This window comes from Canis aureus, chromosome 31 (genome assembly GCF_053574225.1).
Source record: "Canis aureus isolate CA01 chromosome 31, VMU_Caureus_v.1.0, whole genome shotgun sequence".
NCBI classification, from domain to species: domain Eukaryota; kingdom Metazoa; phylum Chordata; class Mammalia; order Carnivora; family Canidae; genus Canis; species Canis aureus.
This window is the reverse complement of record NC_135641.1, coordinates 17,943,417-17,963,502: the sequence shown is the minus strand read 5'-3', so window position 1 is coordinate 17,963,502 and position 20,086 is coordinate 17,943,417. Positions and strand designations below refer to the sequence as shown.

The window sequence follows — 20,086 nt, the reverse complement described above, 5'->3', positions numbered from 1 at the left end:
TTTATAGGCTTAGCTTCTTTCTTTAATTAACAATTGTCCTTTCTTAATCACTATTACTAACTGACTTCCCAATAGTTTGTAAAGAAATCTTAGAATTAATATTAAAGATCATCTGGTACAAACCCCTACTTTGAAAATGGAAACACAGCTCAAGTTGAGATAGCCAGCCCTCTAGTTGAGAGCTGAGATAACCAGCCCTCTAGGGGAAAAAAAAGTGGTAAAAACAAGTCTAAGACCCAAATGTTGACATTTCTTCTCAAAGTACTTTTCAAATCCATCATCTGTAGTTGTTCTTTCTCTGTATCCTTAATATTTTGCACCATCCCTGAAACATACTATAAAAAATCCAGTTTGTGTTAAAAGTAGATTTAACAAAGAGATGAATTTGAAAAGAGTTAGCAATGAAGCCTCACTGCTGGGGTTCTGCTCCAGTTACTTGACAGCAGCACCTGAGTATGGTTTAGTCAGGTTTTTGTAAGGGAGGGGGGTTGGTCAAGCCAGAACTCTTCATGTTGCTTGGTTTTAGGTTCACAGGAAAGCTCACCGTCAAGGGGATGTTTTGATGTATCCATGAACTGCAGCTAAGCCATTCAGGGTCTTCTTAAAATAAAGCTCTGCTGGGTTTTCTCAGTACAGCCTTCTAAAAGTTGACACAGCAAGAATTGCTTCTCACCAGGTTCTATTTTTAAATCCCGGTCAAAAAAATATTTTTTTAACTTCAAGATTGAGTTTCTGAGACATCTTTGGTGAGTCTTACCATCTTGCTAGAAAGATTGCTTAGTGTTAATACACTGTCAACTCAACCTGTTAGAAGAGGGAAGGAAGGAAAGAAGGGAGGGAGAAAGGAAGAGGGCAAGAGGAAGAGGGGAGGGGAAGAGGAGGCAGAGGAAGAGGGGAAGAAGAAAAGAAGGAGGGAGAGAAAGATAACAGCTAGTAATAGCCAATATTTATTGAGTGTATTAAATGTGTCAAGCACTATTCTCAGCACTTTATATCTATTAATTAATTTTTTTCCCTCGATAACTCAAGGAGATAGGTTCTGTTATTATTCTCAAATGAGAAAACTTGGGCATAGAAAAGTTACATAACTTGCTCAAAGCTATTCAGCTAGTACATGGTAGAGCTGGCTTTAACCCAAGCAGTCTGACCTGAGAGACTGACCTCTTACCTCTTCACTATATGTCTTTGAGTTGGATGTTTGTCTAAAAAAAGCACTAAAGGGCTGTCGGCTTTCCTTAAATTTTTGCTTTTTCTACTTAATCAAACATGCATTTTTGCATTATTGTCATCCCAACTGTCAGTCACATGGAAATACGCTGGAGGCAAGGGGCTGAGCTGAAAAGAATCCAACCTTTTGGATTGGTCAGAAAAATCTTATGTTCTTATTGTGCTCTGCTACTTATAAGTTGCATGACTTTGGATATGACCCTGAAAAAAAAGAGTTCTGAGGCTTTAGGATTTTCCATTTCCTTATTTGAAAAGCAAGAAAAATATAAACAAACGCATGGTATTATGAGAATTAAATGAGATAACATATGTAAAATCTTCATTCTGATGAATAACAAACCATTCTTCCCGAGTAAATTTACTATAACAAATTGAAATTCTTAATGAGTCATTATCATTTTATTATTGTTGCATGAAGTCGTACTTATACAGAAAAAAGATATGAGATAGTTCCTAGGAATGCCAGCTGTTATGATCATTGTTCTTATTTGGTATCAATATGGGCATGTACTATGCTGGATTCAATGTGCAAAGACAGATAAATTAATACATTAATATTTCTCTGCTAATGAACTGCTTTTTCCAGAATTTCTTACCTCCCTTAACTGCCAGAATCTGGCTCATCTTGTATGTCCATACCCAGCCAAATCTTACTAGCATTGACCCTGAACATCAGCTAGTTGAAGAGCTCTGCAGGAGCCACCAGGAAGTCTGACTCATGCTTTCATATTGTGGGACTTCTTTTTAACCCTTTAGTGCTGAATCTTCCAGCATCTGCAAGTAGGGCTCAGAAGTAGGTTGCCTTGTATACGATCAAAATGGGACTGAAGTGGGACAGAAAGGCCCCAGAGAGACACTAATCAAGATCTAGGTGGATCATCCAAATGGTACATCTTTCTGAAGGAGGTAGGTGGAGAGGGCCTCCAGGTCTGAAACCAATAGGACCAAAACTAGGAAAATAGAGAAAATGGGATTTAAAGCTGAGGTTGGATGATCTTGCCTGAATTCTCAAGGCTTATTATGTGGCTCCAGCAGCCTGAGATGGGGATAGGGAAGCAGCCATTGAAGGGGATGATGTTCAGCCACCACTCAATGCTGGTTTGGACCAGGCCTGGTAAACAGAAAAGGGATATACTGACCTCTGTGGTCACCTCTAAATTTGAATGCCAGGTTGAGGTATAGGTCAACAGCATATATAGAATAACTCCTAGTTTCTGATTTGGAAACTGTTCTGTTGTTGTTCAGGTGTTGCAATTGTTCTAGAGCTTTTTTGTATGTTGTTCATCTATTTCTGTCTTATTGACTGAGCCCCTTCATGTCTGACTTAAGAGTTGGGTGAGACCCAAGCTATTCTGGCCTTGTGCAGAGTTATGCTGCTATGCTAAGTAGAAAAATAATAATAACAGGATCTAATATATACAAAGCACTATTCCACATGCTTTGGTTGGGAGAAATCAAGATCTTTGACCAAATTCAAAATATCCAGCCCTTGTTTCTATTTTACAAGAGATGAAATGCATAGCCCATGCTGATGATAACCAAAAGACTTTTTTCCATCCAAAGATGGAACATAGAAACATAGGTCAACAGACCTGAATTTGATTTTGTGTTCTAGCATTTTCTAGATAGATAAAGCACTTTTTGTCTCTTATTTTCCATTTCCTCAACTTGAAAAAGGAGAATAATACCTACCTTCATGGAATGACCAAAGAAAATGAAAGGCTACAAGCCATGTATAAGTATTTGTGATCCTAAAACCATAATCATTAAATATAATTCAGACATATACTAAGCAACACACATTGAAATTTGTCCTAAGACTAATTGGATAATTCCTGTTATGGAATTTTCCATCAGAATCGAAAAGAGATAAATTGGCTTTGTTTATCATTCAGAGAGAGAAATAAGATAAAAACTAATTTTCCAAGGGCAAAGTGCTCTACCACCTGAGAACAAATTTATAGTCTTTCTAATATAACACTGGTTTTCAAACTTTTGTCTCAGAGACCCTCTATAGTCTCAAAAAATAGTAAGGACCTCAAAGTTTTCACCTTGATTCATGCTAAGGTGCTAATGGTTTAGCCACTGCTGCTGTTGCACAATCAATACAAATATCCACCCAGCAAAAAGATAAATCATGGCTTAGTACTATTAGAAAATAGTTTTGACTTCACAGATGGCCTGAAGGAATCTTGGAAGCCACTGGGGTTCTATGGACAATACTTAATGTGCTATTTTCTCTTGTGTGAAATGCATTCTTTGTTATAATGGTTTCCAGGATTTCTTAAACTTTCTTAACAAAAACTGTTAATATGAGGTGGATTTGGATGTGTAAGGTAGATATGGGTTTGTATTAACATTCACAATAAACATATTGTTGCGTAAAAAGAGTAGTTTAGTATTTGTATGATAAAATGATAAAATGATAAAAATACATATGTATGTATATATGAACATATAGTTATACATACATTTATATATGTATATGTGTATAAACTTTTTGGGGGGAATGGCATCAACTAGAGAGATTAAGAGGAGTTAGCAGTAATGGCAGTAATTAATCTTTTTTTTTTTTTTGCCAGAGAGCAAAAGTATTTCATTAAATACTGAGCACCAATGATGTGATAGGAATACTTCTGTACTTTAAAAATATTTTTAAAGCATTTCTTATAAGAAGAAATTGCTTTTATAATTTTAAAAAGCTTTTTCCATTTGGGGCACCATACTATCCATTGAAATATAGCTGCTCCTTACTAACCTTTGCTGCTTCTTTCTTTAAAACTCCCGCATTCACCTACCTGGAATAGTCTTACAAGAGTGCAAGAGCTGTGGGGCTTTTTTTTAAGAGTGCAGGAGTTTTTATTAAAGACTCTTTATTAAAGTCTGTATCTGCTTCCAAAGATGTATTTAAAGTAACTGAACATCAGTCATTCTTCCATCTCTCAGTAATGTATTATCAACCTATTATTCACTTTGAGGCACTAATCCAAGATTGCAAGAGTCTTCAAAGGCACCTTACTTAGAGTGCTCTCAATCAAGTTGATATGAGTGAGCTTCGTGTTCTTCATCACTGAAATTTCTCTGCTTTGTGTTGTTTAAGAAGCCTTTCTTACTGTTTCTTTAAAATTTTGCAATGACCTCCATAATAGAAGCACCTAAGATTTGAGATTTGATTCCTGAAAGGAAAGAAAAGAAAAAATGCAAAGATTAAAATTGGAAGAAGACTCTCACTAGTCCTCTATACTCACTGGAATGCCATAGTCTTGTAGAGAGAAGTTCATTCTGTAGTTCTGAGGTTTGCTTTCAGGTTACTGAATATCTTCCATATTGTTCACATAACATGTAATTATTTTTCAGTAGTAAAACAAAAGAATGTTTCATTAAGGAGCAAGAATCCTCAAACTTAGAGCAAGAAAATAAATGTTGTGGTTGATTCTGCTTTACCTTACCTTACTCTAGCTTTCCCCTATAATAAAGTTTTATCCTCTGACAAGTTAAAAACAAGTGAAATGCAATGGAAGCAACTGTTTGGTTTTTTAAAACCAAGCTCTAAATATGTCATTTCAAAAATAAATAAATAAATAAATAAATAAATAAATAAATAAATAAATAAATAAGTCATTTCAATCCTTTCACAATTATATTAAGTTTGATGATATCCCAAACACACTTGATTAAGTATACATCTTTTCAATATTTTATTATTCCCTGGGCAGTTCAGTTCTTAGGTTTGCATCAAGATGTCAAAAATCACAATAGGTCCTTTTAGATGTTCTGTAGCACTGAACAATTTCACATTGTATTTTTTTTAACAGACTCTCTTTGTTTTTGTCCAATAACAAGAAACAAGAAGAAAAGTTTACATCTTGCTCTAGGACTTTGCAGAGTACAAAAATACATATCCTTTGCTAAGTGTAAAATGTTTTTCTATCTCAAAATATATTATATCTGTCTCTAGCTATCAGTTCATCTCTATGTCTCTCAAAAACTTTTTTTTGTTTCGCTGAATTTTTCCTAAAATAACCTTTCAATATGACCAAGTTACAGGAGTGCCTAGAGTATAGGCCCATTTGCTGCTCATTTAATTCCTGACTACAGTAAATATGGACGCTTTTATTACCTACAGTAGCTAGTATTGAGGAAGTAATCTCATGACATAAAGTGTAACCAGGATGGACTTCCTAAAGTACAGATTTGATAATGTTACTCTCCTGCTTAAAACCCTGCAATGGCTGCACATTGCCCTTAACATAATGATGTGATTTTTAAGATTCTTCCTTCCTCTCCAGCCTCATCTGGCATCACTCCCTCAAGCCTCAAATCTCCGCTAGCCTCTTCTCAGATGTTAAAAGGTCCTGCCACCTCTTTGGTCTTGCTTCTTCTGTACTTCCCTCCTCATCACTCTTTTGCGTGCCTATTTCCCAAGCCCACCCATATAAACCAGCCCTCTGTTCCACTGGGATGGCTTCTACTCATCATTTGGATAACAGTGTTTTGTAAACTACAAAATACACAAAATGTTTAAGGCACGAGAATAAAATTAACAGACTTCATACTCATGCCACGGAAAAATAGAACCATAATCAAGAAGCTTCCTATATCCCTTATCTGATCACCAAATAAGAGAGTTTTTTTTTAAATAAGAGAGTTTTTATAATTATTCTTTTTTGAAGACCATTTCTTTCCTATCAGCTAATAAAGGCATATAGAATTTCCTATAAGAATCACCAGACTGCCAAGATATCATGTGTATTCAAATGCATTTGTGCTTATTTTTTCCAGTAATGGAAATAAAGTAATATAAAATTTGGTGAAAATGCCAGAAGTAATCAACTACCCATTACTTGTTTTGTAATAGTAACACAACTGTATTGACCAAATCTGGCGTCCCTCATGCTAAAAGGATGACCATGCATCAATGTGAAGCAGCCATTGTTCCGAACTAATATAATTTTGCCTAAACAAACTCAAGTACCTGAAGGTCCAACATTGCCACATAATCTACTTTGCATCTTCCCAAATTAATTTTGCCTTCATGATCCAAATATATAATTTCTAGGCACTAAACCTCTTTTTACTTGAGCCAAAGATTCACAGAATATTTGAGTTCAGGTGTTTGGTCAAAATGCTTTATATAAATGAAATTTTTTAAACTTTGCCTTTAGTTATAAGCCATTGAATTTCCCCCCAATAAGTAGTAACACTTTCTGTATCAACCAAGGTGCTAGTTGTTGTTTGTCATAAAGTAGTGTATGCAATTGGCTATGTCCTCTAGACTCTGCTGTTTTAGTCTTTTCACTTTTCATGTCCAGTGGATAAACGAGCTGTGGCCCCAGATCTTTCTTGTCCCTATGACTTAGGAGAGCTCCCTCAACAAGTAGTTACCCAGAATCTTTTATTCATAAAGAAGATGGATAGGAGCCCCAGACATGCCCACCCTCTAGGGATTGCCATGTATTATTTGTAATGTTGTCATCAGTGAATTTGTAAGCCACTGGAGAAAAGAAATGACTTAAAGAAGCTATAGGGAGATTGATTGAGAAGTGATGAGAACTGCGGTGTGGATTTAAGTTTCCTAAGGTTATTAAGGCCATGTGGGGAAGCCCAGAGGTGAGAGTAATGGCTGTGCCTCCAGGAAATGTTGTCATTTTTAGGAACAGAAGGGATTTATTCTAAACTGTCATGTCTGTCATGTCTGTGTGTAGCTCCAGATGGGGAAAAAAAATCCTCAAAATTCATGTGAGCCATAACAGCTGGTTATAAGTCAATCAGTCACATAGATGTAGCTTAATGGTAAACAGTTTTAACTTTTTGCATTGATTATTATAGCCAAAGCACAAATATTGAGCTGACTCTTCATAGAAACAAAATTCCATAAACAAATTTTTCTTGAGCATGTGTCAAAGTATCAAAACAATGTGCAAGTTTAGGGAATGTATGACAGTAGAGGCATAATATGGTTGGGGGGACAGAATGCTTATAGAAGCATCCAGGGTTTTTTATTTCCTTATTTTTATTAAAATTAAAAGTTTGCTATTTTCTTTAAGGCCATAAAATCATCATGCTCAGATCAGTTGTTATAAAAAGAAGTCAGTGGCAGGTGTATGCCAGGTGTGCTGACTACCAGTGAGAGAAAAGAAGCCACTGGAGGGTCCAGTGATGAGTACAGCTGTGTTTGAGATTGGCTAACCCGGTTCCATCCCCCTCTGCTAGGACCAACACACATAAAAATTGGAAATCATGTCAATGGAGATCAGAAGTGGAACATCGAGTAATAGTTTTAGTTTTAAATAATTTCCTTTTTTCTTGGCAAAGATATAGAATACATAGTTTACCCTTTTATTACTTTTTTGGGGGGGTGGAGAGAGGTGAAGGAGGTAAACTTTTTAAATGATGGTAGTGTTCACTTGCCATTCCAGGACCCAAATTAATCCAGTTCTCTCGAGTTCCTTACCTATTTTATACCGGCAACCTCTCCAGTCCTGCTGTTTAAGTGATGACAAGTAAAAATGTCTACTGGGATTGCTTGTTAGTTTCACCTTGATTTGGAAATAGCACCAAGACTACATAATGCCAAGAAATCTTAAAACATGTCATTTTTCAATCATTGTCTTCAGTGGACAGAAAACAATTTTTATATGTCAGTCATTGCATACTACATACCACTACATATAACACCTTTAAAAGCCAAATCTAGAGAAAATGAAAAATTTTTTGTAGAGACAAGAATCTTCCAAATGAAAGAAACTGACTCAGAATTTTCCTGGGAAGGACATCATGTTTTGTTTGTTTTTTTCTTTGAATGTGGTTTTGTCTGGCTTGGGGACTGAGGGAGGGTTTAAGAAGAGTTTACTTATTGTCCTCAAAGTAATGTGGAACATTGCTGATTCTGCCATAACTGAAATTTCACGTTTAATTTTTGTTTTCTGCACAAGAGCAGAAATCCCAATAAGCCACCCAAGAACAGATGTACTCTTTCTGAGAATGCATTAGCCTTCCTAGCCCTGTTGAGGCTTGCTACTTTTGTTGCATGTTCCAGAGGTGAATACTCAGTATGTAGCCCAGAGTAAGAACTTGTTTGCAGGAAACACTGATGATCAAAGGATGTGAAATTGAGGATGTGATGATTAATATCAACTGGAACTGCCTATCACACCATGGATTTGTTCCTTCAAAAAGCTGAGTTGTTTGATCACTTGCTTTTGACAGACTATAAAAACCCCAGCCCTTTGATCAGAAATCCTCCTCCTTAAACCTGGTGATAGGACCTATCACTAGAACTTCATGCTAGAAACGCAGTTCACTGATTTGCTTTTCAAATGACACCAAAACTTTGCTGCAGGGGAACAACAAATCCTGAACTTTTAGTGTTCTTATTTTGGAAGCTTACTGAACCAGTGGTTTTGCTTTTCTGAGTGTTAAAAGTAAACTAAATTAAAGAAACCTTGGTGGAAAGACGGTATAGAAATGTGATAGCATGTACTATACTTTTAAAATGTATCACAGCAGATAGATGCCAAAAAGCAAGTGTAATAAAATGTTAGTGGTAGAATGTAGGTAGGAAGCATGCAGGTACTCTGTGAAATTCCTTTAGCCTTGCTCTATATTTGGAACTTTTCACAATAATATATTGCAAAGATATATAAAAGAAGGTACATATCTGATTTTGTATACTTAAGAATATGTGGTTGCACAATGATATAAAATAGACTAGCTCCAATGATTATTTATGTTGAATTCTCATCCTTGGAAAACTTTGAGAATAGAAAACAATTTTAAGAAGCTTTATAAACTCTTCGGGTTATTTTCTACAGACAATAAACCACACTAAAAGCAGGAAAGCCGGTAAGAAGGCACTTGAGGCTATAGTGAAAGTATATTGTGTGTCACTGCCATCTTATTATCAACTAGTAAGTGACTAGAATGTCTAGTTTGCCAAGTAGATTTCACTTAAAATTTTAAAAATCACTAAATATTTGGACATACATATATAACTTAAAATATGGCCTAAAATGCATCAACATATTTGTTGTCCTTGTATTTCTTTTTTCGCCCAGCAATATACCTTTAGAACTGAGTTTGATTGTCATAGGCAATGTTTGCCCAAACCTGACCCAAAGCTAAAAATTGTATCCTATGGCTCTTTTATTTTACTATATGTATGTTTTACCCTACTGCAACACTGTTTTACCTTATGTGTTTCACCATACCAGGCTAGGGGTGGAGCAGGGGGACACAACTGTAAACCTCTTTTAAAAAGACAAAAATAGGGGTACCTGGGTGGCATAGTTGGTTAAGCTTCTGCCTTCAGCTTGGGTCATGATCCCAGGGTCCTGGGATGGAGCTCCATGTGGGGCTCCCTGCTGAGCGGGGAGCCTGCTTTCCCCTTTGCTGCTCCCCCTGCTTGTGCTCTCTCTGTCTCTCTCTCTCTCTCAAATAGATAAATAAAATATTTTAAAAAGGAAAAAAGTAGTTCTTGAAAAATGCCAGACTTAACAAGCCCCTCTGCAAATGATTCTCTGTGATGATAACATTTTTCCTTCAGAAAGTTGATTTTATATATATATATATATATATATATATATATATATAAAATGAAAGATCTAAAAATTATCCTTTTGATTGTGAAAGTCTGTCCTGGTTTATGTCCTAAGCAGAAGTAAACTCTTTTGACAGGCCTTTGGGAAGAAACATCTTCCTTCTCCCTCATTTCCTGTTTTCTCTTTTCATTGTTTCTTTGGCTCCCACAACAGTGGTGTTTGTGGCTATGCTGACACTGTGGATCTTTAAAGAACAGAGGGGATATGGGACCCAAATGATGTCAAAGAATTGAAAAGCTTAATATTATAAAGGAGAGTCAAGAGGAAAGAGGCATATTAAATGCAATAAACAAAACATTCACTTCACCATAGTACCACACTAACCCCAAGGGACATAAGCAATAACTGTAGCATGAATCTCCATATTTTTTTTAAAAAAAACAAGCTTTTATTCCTCTAGAAACATAATAAAGGAAGGGTAAAGCCCTGACCCAGTCGTTTTACTGCAAAGTAGATTTTCAAAGTCTTTGGCAATTTTATGAATCTCTCAATCACACTTTGTTTACTTACTTTCTTATTGTGAAAGAAATTCATTCTTATTTCAAAGAGTACTCCCAAGTATAAAGAGAACAGATAGATTATGCATAACTCCATTTCTCAGAGAAAAGGACTTTCAATATTTGGTATGTATCCTCACAGATTTTTCTTCTATAAATGTATATCATATCTTTGTAAATTTCCAAAGAGAAGCATGCAGTTTTTCCCCAAAAGGCCTTTGTTCTCACTTTCTTGCCTCATGATTTCTAGCCCCTCATTTTCTGGCATCTACAGTTTTACTTTCTTCACTAGTCGTCTCTTGAACTATAAGTGTACTCAGTACCTTTATACAAGGGAGAGGGAAACTACAATTTTCCCAGTATTTCCCCCCTCTCATTTGTGTCATTCCATTCCCTCTTCCCTCCCACTATTTTTTTAAACTGTGGGAGAATCTTTAGCACACGATTTACTGTCTTGATATGTTTTTCCCTTTTTGTCTTTTCATTCAAGCTTGTGTAAGCAAAAATAAGTCCTTTCTCATCTCTTTGCTCCCTTACTACCAGTGTCGCCACTAAGTTATTCTGATTTTGGTTCCAGGAAGTCAGGTCCTTGATGGCTGCCAGGATGCCCAACACAAGGGAAGTGTGCAGGGTACACCCTTACTTGAACTTTCATCAGCATTTGACAATGTCTAGAGTTCTTTTGCCTTTGACTGCATCCTTCTGGTTCTCCTCTTACATGTCCAACCATTCCTATTTGGCCTCCTTCACTGGGTTCTTTTCTTTGGCCCATTCTTCAAACATAATTTTTCTCCAGGACTCTGGCCTTAGTCCTTATCTCTTCTGTTTTCTTTTTTAATGAGCTCATCCACTCTTGTGATTTTAGTTATCCCCAGAAATCCATACGACCTGCCCTTATCTCTCTTCTGAGCTATAGACCCATATACCCGAATGACCGACTGAATCTTTCCAATGATATCACAAACTCAGCACATACCTTTTCAGCACATCATCTCTTTTCCCAATCCTCCTCCCTCTCACTGAGCCCCTATTCAGTTTGTCGCAACACCATTTAATAGCTGTAATAGTGTAAATAACAGCTGAGACATTTTTTTAAATAATGCAAACTTGACCACTGAAAGAAGTAATATTTGCATTCATCTTGACATCTGTAGTCAATCACAAATTGCTCTGAGGGCTAATTCATACTATTACCTCTAAAAACAGATGGCTAGAGAATCTGGTAATTCAAAGTCCATTGGTGACTGTGAATACAATTACGGTAATTGCAACCTGGTTGTAATTGTCTTAAAAGTGAAGAGAAAGGAAGGAGCTGTTGCTAGTGAATGTGGACCACTCTTTCAAGTTTGACAGTGAAGAGATAAGAGATTAAATGAATGCCTTTAAGGAAAAGGAGATGTGAGGAAGTAATCTTTTAGAAGAATGGAAACTGAGCAATTGGCAGGCTGTGGGAAGAAGGTGGAGAAGAAGGGATGGAAGACAGGGAAGATAGGAAGATAGGAATTGAACACTGACAACCACAAAAAAGAGAGTAGGGAGATCTTTGTTTCTTTTGTCTCTGTTATATATTTTTCATGTAACATTTGCTTTCCTAAATTCAGGTGTACTATTTATCATTAAATAAATAATAGTAAAAAATATTTTAAAAATATTTGTATTGAATTTTTTAAGTTTTTGTTTAAATTCCAGTTAATTAACATACAGTGTAATAATGTTAGTTTCAGGTGTACAATTTAGTGATTCAGCACGTCTGTACAACACCTGGTACTTATCACAGGTGCGCTCCTTAATCCTCATCATCTATTTAACCCATCCCCCTGCTATCCCTCCCCTCTGGTAACTGTCAGTTTGTTTTCTCTAGTTTTGTTTGCCTCTCTCACTCTTTTTTCCCCCCATGCTCATTTGTTTTGTTTCTTAAATCCCACATATGAGTGAAATAATATGGTATTTGTCTTTCTCTAACTTACTTTGCTTAGCAAATTTCTGTCTAGCTCCATCCACATGGTTGCAAATGGCAAGATTTCCTTCGTTTTATGGATGGATAATATTCCACTACATATATATATATGTCCATATGTGTATATCTATATGTCTATATGTGTATATATATATACATACATAAATGTATATACATATATCACATCTGTTATCCATTCATCAGTTGATAGAAATTTGGTTTCTTTTCATAATTTAGCTATTCTTGATAATGCTACTATAAACATCAGGGTGCATGTATCCCTTTGAATCAGTATTTTTGGATCTTTTGGGTAAATACCCAGTAGTGTTATTGCTGGATCATAGGGTAGCTCTAATTTTAACTTTTTGAGGAACTCCATACTGTTTTCCACAGTGGTTATACCAGTTTGAATTTTTATATGTAATCTTTAACCTTTATATTTATTTGCATTATTATTCTGTTGTCAGGCAAAAATTGCAGTTGAAACTAATTCATGCAATTAACTAAATAATGTGTTTCTTAACCTTTTTAAAATCTCCTTCATCTATTCCACTCCTAAATATGAAGAATCCTTTTAATTTGACCCATATACAACTAGTGTCTTTCAGTTAAAACTCTTTTTAAGCTCCTATTCTAAAATGAACATAGGGAGCTTCATTTTTCAGGTCCCTATCCCATCAGATTTTGTTGTTCTGTCTTGTTTTGTTGTTACTTATTTGCAAAATTTTCTTACATAGTGCATTCTCAATCTGTGGTCATGTATTGTTTTTCCTATACAGCTTCTAAGTTTTATGGTTTACTTAATTCAAGTGAGTAAGCCCATCTCTCTGTTCTATTTTTGTGGAGGAGAGAATGAAGGGGTGGGAGGCAGGAAGGAAATAAAGTTAAGGAGAGATGGTGGAATGTCTGCAGAGTGGAAAGGTTACCAGTTAGACTCAATATTCTAAAGAAAACTATAGATCTGAATCAATGGTATTTTAAAAGCACTAAGAAATAACTAAATAGTTTTCTTTGCAGTTACTCAGAAAGGATTCAGAATGGTGTGGGGAAGATGGGAGATGCTGCATTTGGGGGTTGACATTGGACACTTCTGAGCTGAAAGCTTCTTGTAAAGAGTGAGGCATTTTTGGCAAATGACTGTTTTCTTTCTTTCTTTCCTCACATCTCCCACCTTCAAGTCCTCACCATTTTAACTCCGCTACACTGATGCTCTCTTCTCAGCTGCACATAGGTGAGCAGTGCCCAGAATCGACCCGCAGCAGACAGCTTGCTAAGGCTGAGGTGGAGAGGGCCCGACCTTACTGCCTCAGTTGAAATCCTCAGCTCCAGTGTGTGCCAGGGGAGGTGGGAGGGGCACAGGAAGTGACTACCCTCTGGCTTCTCCTCCCACAGAAGCCCTGCCTCCTTAACGCTTGGACAGTGGAGAGGTTAGCTTTCTTTCTCCTTCTGGTTCAGTCCTTTGCCTAAAGTGAAAGACCACGCAGAAGCTATGGAGTTGCTTTTTGTGCTTGACAAAAGTGCATAGATAGAAGACAGGGATTCCTGGCTGGGAGGAGGGAGGAGAGCTGAAGATCCCTGCCTGGGCTGGCTGATCTAAGCAGTCAAAGTGGGAAGCTGAGTGCTTGAAAGAGGATTATGCTCGCACTAGAAATAAGCAGTAAGTGAGCGAATAACCATTATGGTTTAGAAAAGGATTAATCCCCCTGGGGCTATGGGGTGAGCTAGAAAATATCGCTTAATTCTAGAGTAAAATTGTAAGGCTTCTGACTCTGTGTACAGTTGGGTGCTGCTTGGAGACTGGGGCTTAAATACAAAATCAGAGCTCTAAATGCCTCCTCCCACTCTTGGAAAATGCCAACTTCTACTTAGAGTTGTGGATATAATCTTCTTCCCTGACCTAGCCTCTTCCCATTAAAATATACTCTTAACTCAGATAAGGAGTTGGGATTAAATTGGAGAGGTGGGATTTGGTGGTGGTCGAATTGCAGTCTTGAATTATGTTTGGTGAATGCCGACATTGTTATATCATTTAGCAGTGATTTGCTCATCACAAGAAATTCTGGGGTGAGGCATTAAAAGGGAAAAATTGAGAGCTTTTATGATAAAGAGGCTGAATAGTCTATATGTGTAGGATGAAATATAAAAATGTATATAATTAATAATAGATGGAGTGTTTTAAAAAGCATTAACTAGAACAGTAGTTGGGGAACCTAGAAGTGCTAGGATAAAAATTAGTTAGAAAGGAAGAAATTTTAGTTTCAATGATCTTTTTGTGCTAGCCAAAAATTTCACAATGTTTACAAAGTCAAGACAATGATTCAGGGATACTTTGATTATTGTCATACATTATAAATACTCTTGCTGGGCAAGATCTGTGGTTCTTTGGTCAGCAAGTTCTGGCAATGAAACCACTGCCACTGGTGCAAAGAATTCTGGGATGTCTGACAGTGAAATGGATGGAAGGACCCACATTCCATCTCTACTTAATGTCCTTTTGTCCAGAAATCGGGTCATGCAAATGAGCTACTTGGTACGTATACAGATCAATATTCGGAAAGACATTTTTAAATGTTTTGTGTTAGGGGGTCTCTGGACAATATCTCATGGCAACCAGTAGACTAAGAGGATACAAAAACAAAGTAATAGGGAGGAAGTCAGCTTGATTGAAACCAACCCCATTCTTTTTGTTTTCCATCAATCGCGAAATGGAACCTCAAATGAGGAGAAGAAGAATAATGGATAGAAATACTGTGGCCATCTGTTCTATTCTAAGTGGCTAAATTCATTAATATATGAATGAGAATTCAGATTTTATTTGTGCATCCTAATACTTGAAGATTCAGAAATCTCTTTATTACAGGAAAAAAAACCCACAAAAATAGGAGGTATATTTCTTAGGAAGGAAGGGAAAGAAAACATAAGAATTGTGTCTCATAGGTTAAAGAAGATTTACATCATCTTTGCTGAAGGATATAGTTCTTCCCTTAATGAGATGGGGATCCTAATATGGCACGATAGATGCAAATAAATATTTTTAGTTCCCTTAATTCTGATTGATGGAATTAATACTTAAAGCAAGCATTGTTTCTTGTTTTTTCTTTTTAAAATAATAACCTTGGATCATAGCTAACTATGTAGTGAATTTTATTTTCCCTTTCTTACTGGTCCTCTACAGAGGTACTATGATTTCTGAAATCATGAAGAAGGAATCTATCATTTCTGGTATTGCTATCAGCCAGTGTATTGGGAGAAAGAAAAAAAAAGACTCAGACGTATTATCTTTCTCCTATAGCACAACACTGAAATGGTTAAAATGATCTATGACCTTTTCTAACTTTACAACTTTTGCTGTGGGGAAGGTAGATGGAGATTGGTCATGGGGGAAAAAGACAAAATGCCAATAAAGTGCATTTTTAAAAAATGGTCTGTATTCTTTCAACTTTTCAAACTACCCAAGTTTGAAAATTATTTTACTCATCTTTTAAAAATTATTTGAGTTGGTTTTTCCAGTGTTAGTTTTCATCAGATTTATAAGCAAATGCTGAAAATCTGAAGACTCGTTATCTGAGTTGTATAATGCTTGTCTTATTCTTTAAGATATAAAAGATATTAAAATAAACATTTAATAGTTGATATCTTAAAGCAGACCATAATTACTAAATGCAATTTCAGTCCTTAAGAAAAATGGGCTCGGACTCTTAAGGGAATTGTATATCTATCTCAAAATTTTAAAGAATGTGTTTTGAAATTACAAAATTGAAAAAGGCATAGCAATATTCAGAAAAGGATTAAAGGTATAATTTGAATGAGAGAGGCTAAGGAGAAATACTTGATGAGTTAATTATAAGCCTGCAGTTTAACAACAAAACATTTGCTGTTGTCCATGAGAGACTGACGTAAAGAATGATGTATTATGACTAGTGAACAAAGCTAAAACTTTTATCTTTAAAAATTATTAAGTGGGAGTTAACCTTATTAATGGAAAGAAACTAAATGATCATTTAAAATTATTCTTTCACAAGAAAAGTAAAGAAAAAGGATATGGAAAACTAAGCAGTGATGAAGACCTCGAAATAATTGTTGATCAAAAGCAGGTAAGTGAATGCTTACATACATTTTCTACTGTTGTACTGTAGATCTTTGACAACTGAAGCCCTTTGACTGTTCAGCCTGCCTTGGTGGCTGTATTAGCCTGTCAGGCAGAGGTCTGCATAACAAGATAGATTTTGAGAGCTGCTAAGCCTCCCTATATGATCCCTCTGATCCACCGACTTCTGCATGATGTCAACATGCATGTTCTGTGTGTAGGAACAATGAAAATAAAGCAGAACAAGATAAGAGAACTTTTGGGAAATCACATGCCCTGGTAAAAACTGAATCAATACAACAATGATAATTTGGTTGGGGAAAAAAATGTAAACAAGAATCAGTATGTTATTTGGAAAGTGAGAAAGCTAACAGTGTAAAACAATGAGTATACTTTAAGGGGAAGGGAGTAAAAGACTAAAAAAACTGGGAAACTGAAAACATATATGCCCAATTTACTTTATCAGAATATCTGCAGTAAATGTAGACATTATTTTAAAAATATAAAAAGAAGAAGCTACTTAATGTTCTTCAATACTGCCTGTAATTTGAGAAGCATCTAGCTTGGATTTTATATGGGCCCATAAGGTGAAATGAAAACTGCTTAATAGACCATAAACAATGATATCAGGTAATGGAAAGTATCCAGCTAATGCCACTGAATTGGCATTGGCCCTTAACGTCTTTGTTAATTATCAAGGAGACAGGATAACTGCACATCTATTTAATGTGTAAGTGGCACTGATTCTGAAGATGATGTAAGCTCAGATGGAGACTGAGAAATAATTCAAAGGAGTCTGCGTAGATAAAGAGGTTAGAAAGAAAACAGCAAGTTACAGAAAGACAAGTTGAATTTAGACAATGTCCTAATCGTGCAGTTTGTTTTGCATCATGACAATTGCATTAAAGGAGCCATTGTGTATATTTCTGAAAAAACAAAAAATGACCATCAGAAGAGAGCAATCAGAAGTAGCTGAGTTGGAGACTTGCTTCCTAAGTCTGAATAACTGAGGTAACTGAAGTAGTCTTCTGGGGGGGAAAAACTCATCAAACAAAGCATCTCCCCAGAGGTGCAGAATGGGATGATCTTATAGTATTCTCTCAAACTGCCTTTGAATTCTTTTTTTCTTGCCTTATCTTCACTCTCCTGCTCCTGAGTAAATTGGTAAGTGAGGAATTTGGACCTGTATGCCAGATTAATTACTTGGGGCACATGATCTCCATCTCTCACAGAGCCTATACCTAGATCTACTGGCATTCTCAGTGAAGGACAGGACCCATCCGGTGAATGAACCTGTAAAATACAATTGAGTATATTATGGGAATACACATACCTATCCATTTATCTATTAAAATGAAAAGTAAAGATTTTTAAAATTTCTTCCCTAATCATGTAGACATTAAATGTTTACTCTTTGTAGTACTTTCTTAGTATCATCCTACTCACAAGGGCTGCTTTTTTTCCCCCTAAAGCTTTTTGTTTGTTTGTTTGTTTGTTTTAACTAACTTTGGGGATTCAGAAAACCATAAAAGTATACATTGAGCTCTTTGGAATGAAAAGCCCAAAGGAGTCATTGTTTTTTTTTTTTTTTTTCTTTCTCATGGTAGCTTTCACAGCATTTATGTTGTTGTCTTTAAATGCATTTTATTAACTGTTAAGAGAACCAACTTTCCTTCTGTTTCAGAAAATAATGCTTTTCTTACCTGGCTCAAAGGAGGGAGGATTTGACTTGCCCAGTCATCGTTTGCCTCTATAGTTAATTACGTTTCCCCAGTGCCACTGTACCAGTTGGCACCAGTTGGCAGTGACCCAGCTTTGCTGAGTCATTCATGTCAAAACACGTTTTAAAAGACAAGTCATTATGAATATGAGTTGGCTTTCATGTTTGCTGTTGGCAGTAAGACTAGTCCTTCCTTTGGGGGAAGGTTTACTTGGTGGTGATGTGAGCAAATCCTGGGTTGAAACAATGACAATGCTGATACCTCGAAGTAAGATGTTTAGAAAAACACACTAATTAGTCCTGATGATACTACAAAAAATTCTTTCTACACTTAAGAGATCATCATTCAAAGTGTATATGTTTTTGTTTAATATGGCTTCCTTTCATAGATATTACGTATTTGGGGAGGAATCTTTATGTTCAGTTTATTCTTTCTATATCTTTTTAGAAACATGGTAGATATGTTAGTCAATCTTCATATAATTGTAAATAGCTTTTTCAGTAAGTGCTGCCGAAAGAAAATCTAGAGAAGATAAATAAAATAGTTGGAGTGCTGTGCTGGTCAGAAGTCTACTAATCTCATTAAATCTGTCATTCAGAAGCTGTCACTCTACAAATGCTGTGCAAGCTATATGCCGTTTTATCAAGTCGTGTGATTTGTGAGACTTGTACTTCCACAGAAAATTCACAATTTTGCCTAGATAAGCAAATTAATAACAGAAGCTGCACAGAGTATGTGTATTTTGTTCTCCTTGGCCAGCTCCATTCAAGGGGGTAAAAAGTGATTTCTATGTTATTTCTACATGAGAAAAAGTGATTTTGGAAGTGTATAAGGTTTTATTCTTAAAAGGCAATATGCGTTTCTATGCCAAATGTTATTGGCAAAATTTACTTGAAATTCATATGAAAATGTTCTAGAAAATTCATAGATTAATGCTAATGTCTTAAAGTAACAGGTGCCATGTATAATCACACATATACACACATATATATAGTCAGTTAAATATAGATGTATAACATTGACTTTTGAGTCCATATTTTCAACCAGAAATCCCTAGAGTTTTTAAACTTCAAGCATAGGAAAGCTACCAAAAGAAACATATTACATTAAAATCTTAATGCCTCTAAACTTCAGCCATTTGACATAAAACATATTTCATTGTTTATGTAATATGTTATATAATTATACAGTTATATATAATTATAATAAATATGTAATGAATAAATTATGTATTTGGCTTTATAGAATAAATATTAAAAAAGAAATTTTAAAAATATATTTCAGATCATTTTTATTATTCACTAAAATTTTCTTTCCTGATTGGAGGAGGGTGGATATTGTTTAGGAATAGATTTCATGTACAAATTAACTTCCTTTTTTTAAAAAAGATTTATCTATCTATTCATGAGAGACACAGAGAGAGAGACAGAGACATAGGCAGAGGGAGAAGCAGGCTCCCCACAGGGACCCGATGCGGAACTCGATCCCAGATCCCGGGATCACGCCCCTGGTGGAAGGCAGACGCCCAATCGCTGAGCCACCCAGGCGTCCCTCAAATTAACTTCCTTTTGAAGTTACTAATATTTTAGGGATGAGAATGGGGCATTAGATGGTCAAATACCTTGAGTAAGGAATTAAAAACATAACCCACTTTAAATAATAAATTCATTCTATTCTGAATTATTATTTTTAATTAGAATAGAGTCAACTTAATTCAAGGTTTATGATATGCGGGACCAAGATGACTTTTCTTCTAAAATGTTTTCAAATTCCAAGTTAACTTAAGGTCTGTAACAAAGGGTTACATAAAATTATGAAATATTATAATTAAATGAAGTATGCAATCACAGGTTAACAGTATGTCATGGATCCAGTTGGTTATAGGACTCAGAGTTGCAGCTGTATATCTTTCAGTGCAGTAAGGTGGGCCAGTTGTCAAATGTCAAATGTCAGCCAGTTACAAAGGGAACAAGTGTACAGAGATTAGAGCAGTGATA

The 20,086-nt window shown here is 35.8% G+C and overlaps 1 protein-coding gene across 25 annotated transcripts in view; it reads left to right on the top strand.

Annotated features, from left to right (window-relative positions):
* Positions 1-20,086, top strand: part of PEX5L (peroxisomal biogenesis factor 5 like) — a 325,883-nt gene that overhangs the window by 133,480 nt on the left and 172,317 nt on the right. For 9 of the 25 annotated variants that reach the window (XM_077879743.1, XM_077879756.1, XM_077879748.1 and 6 more), the window contains one exon: positions 16,304-16,375. The exons of 4 other annotated variants lie outside the window; for them this stretch is intronic. In XM_077879743.1, the coding sequence (XP_077735869.1) occupies positions 16,304-16,375 (72 nt within the window). 12 more of the 25 variants (XM_077879738.1, XM_077879737.1, XM_077879746.1 and 9 more) reach the window with 8 other exon arrangements.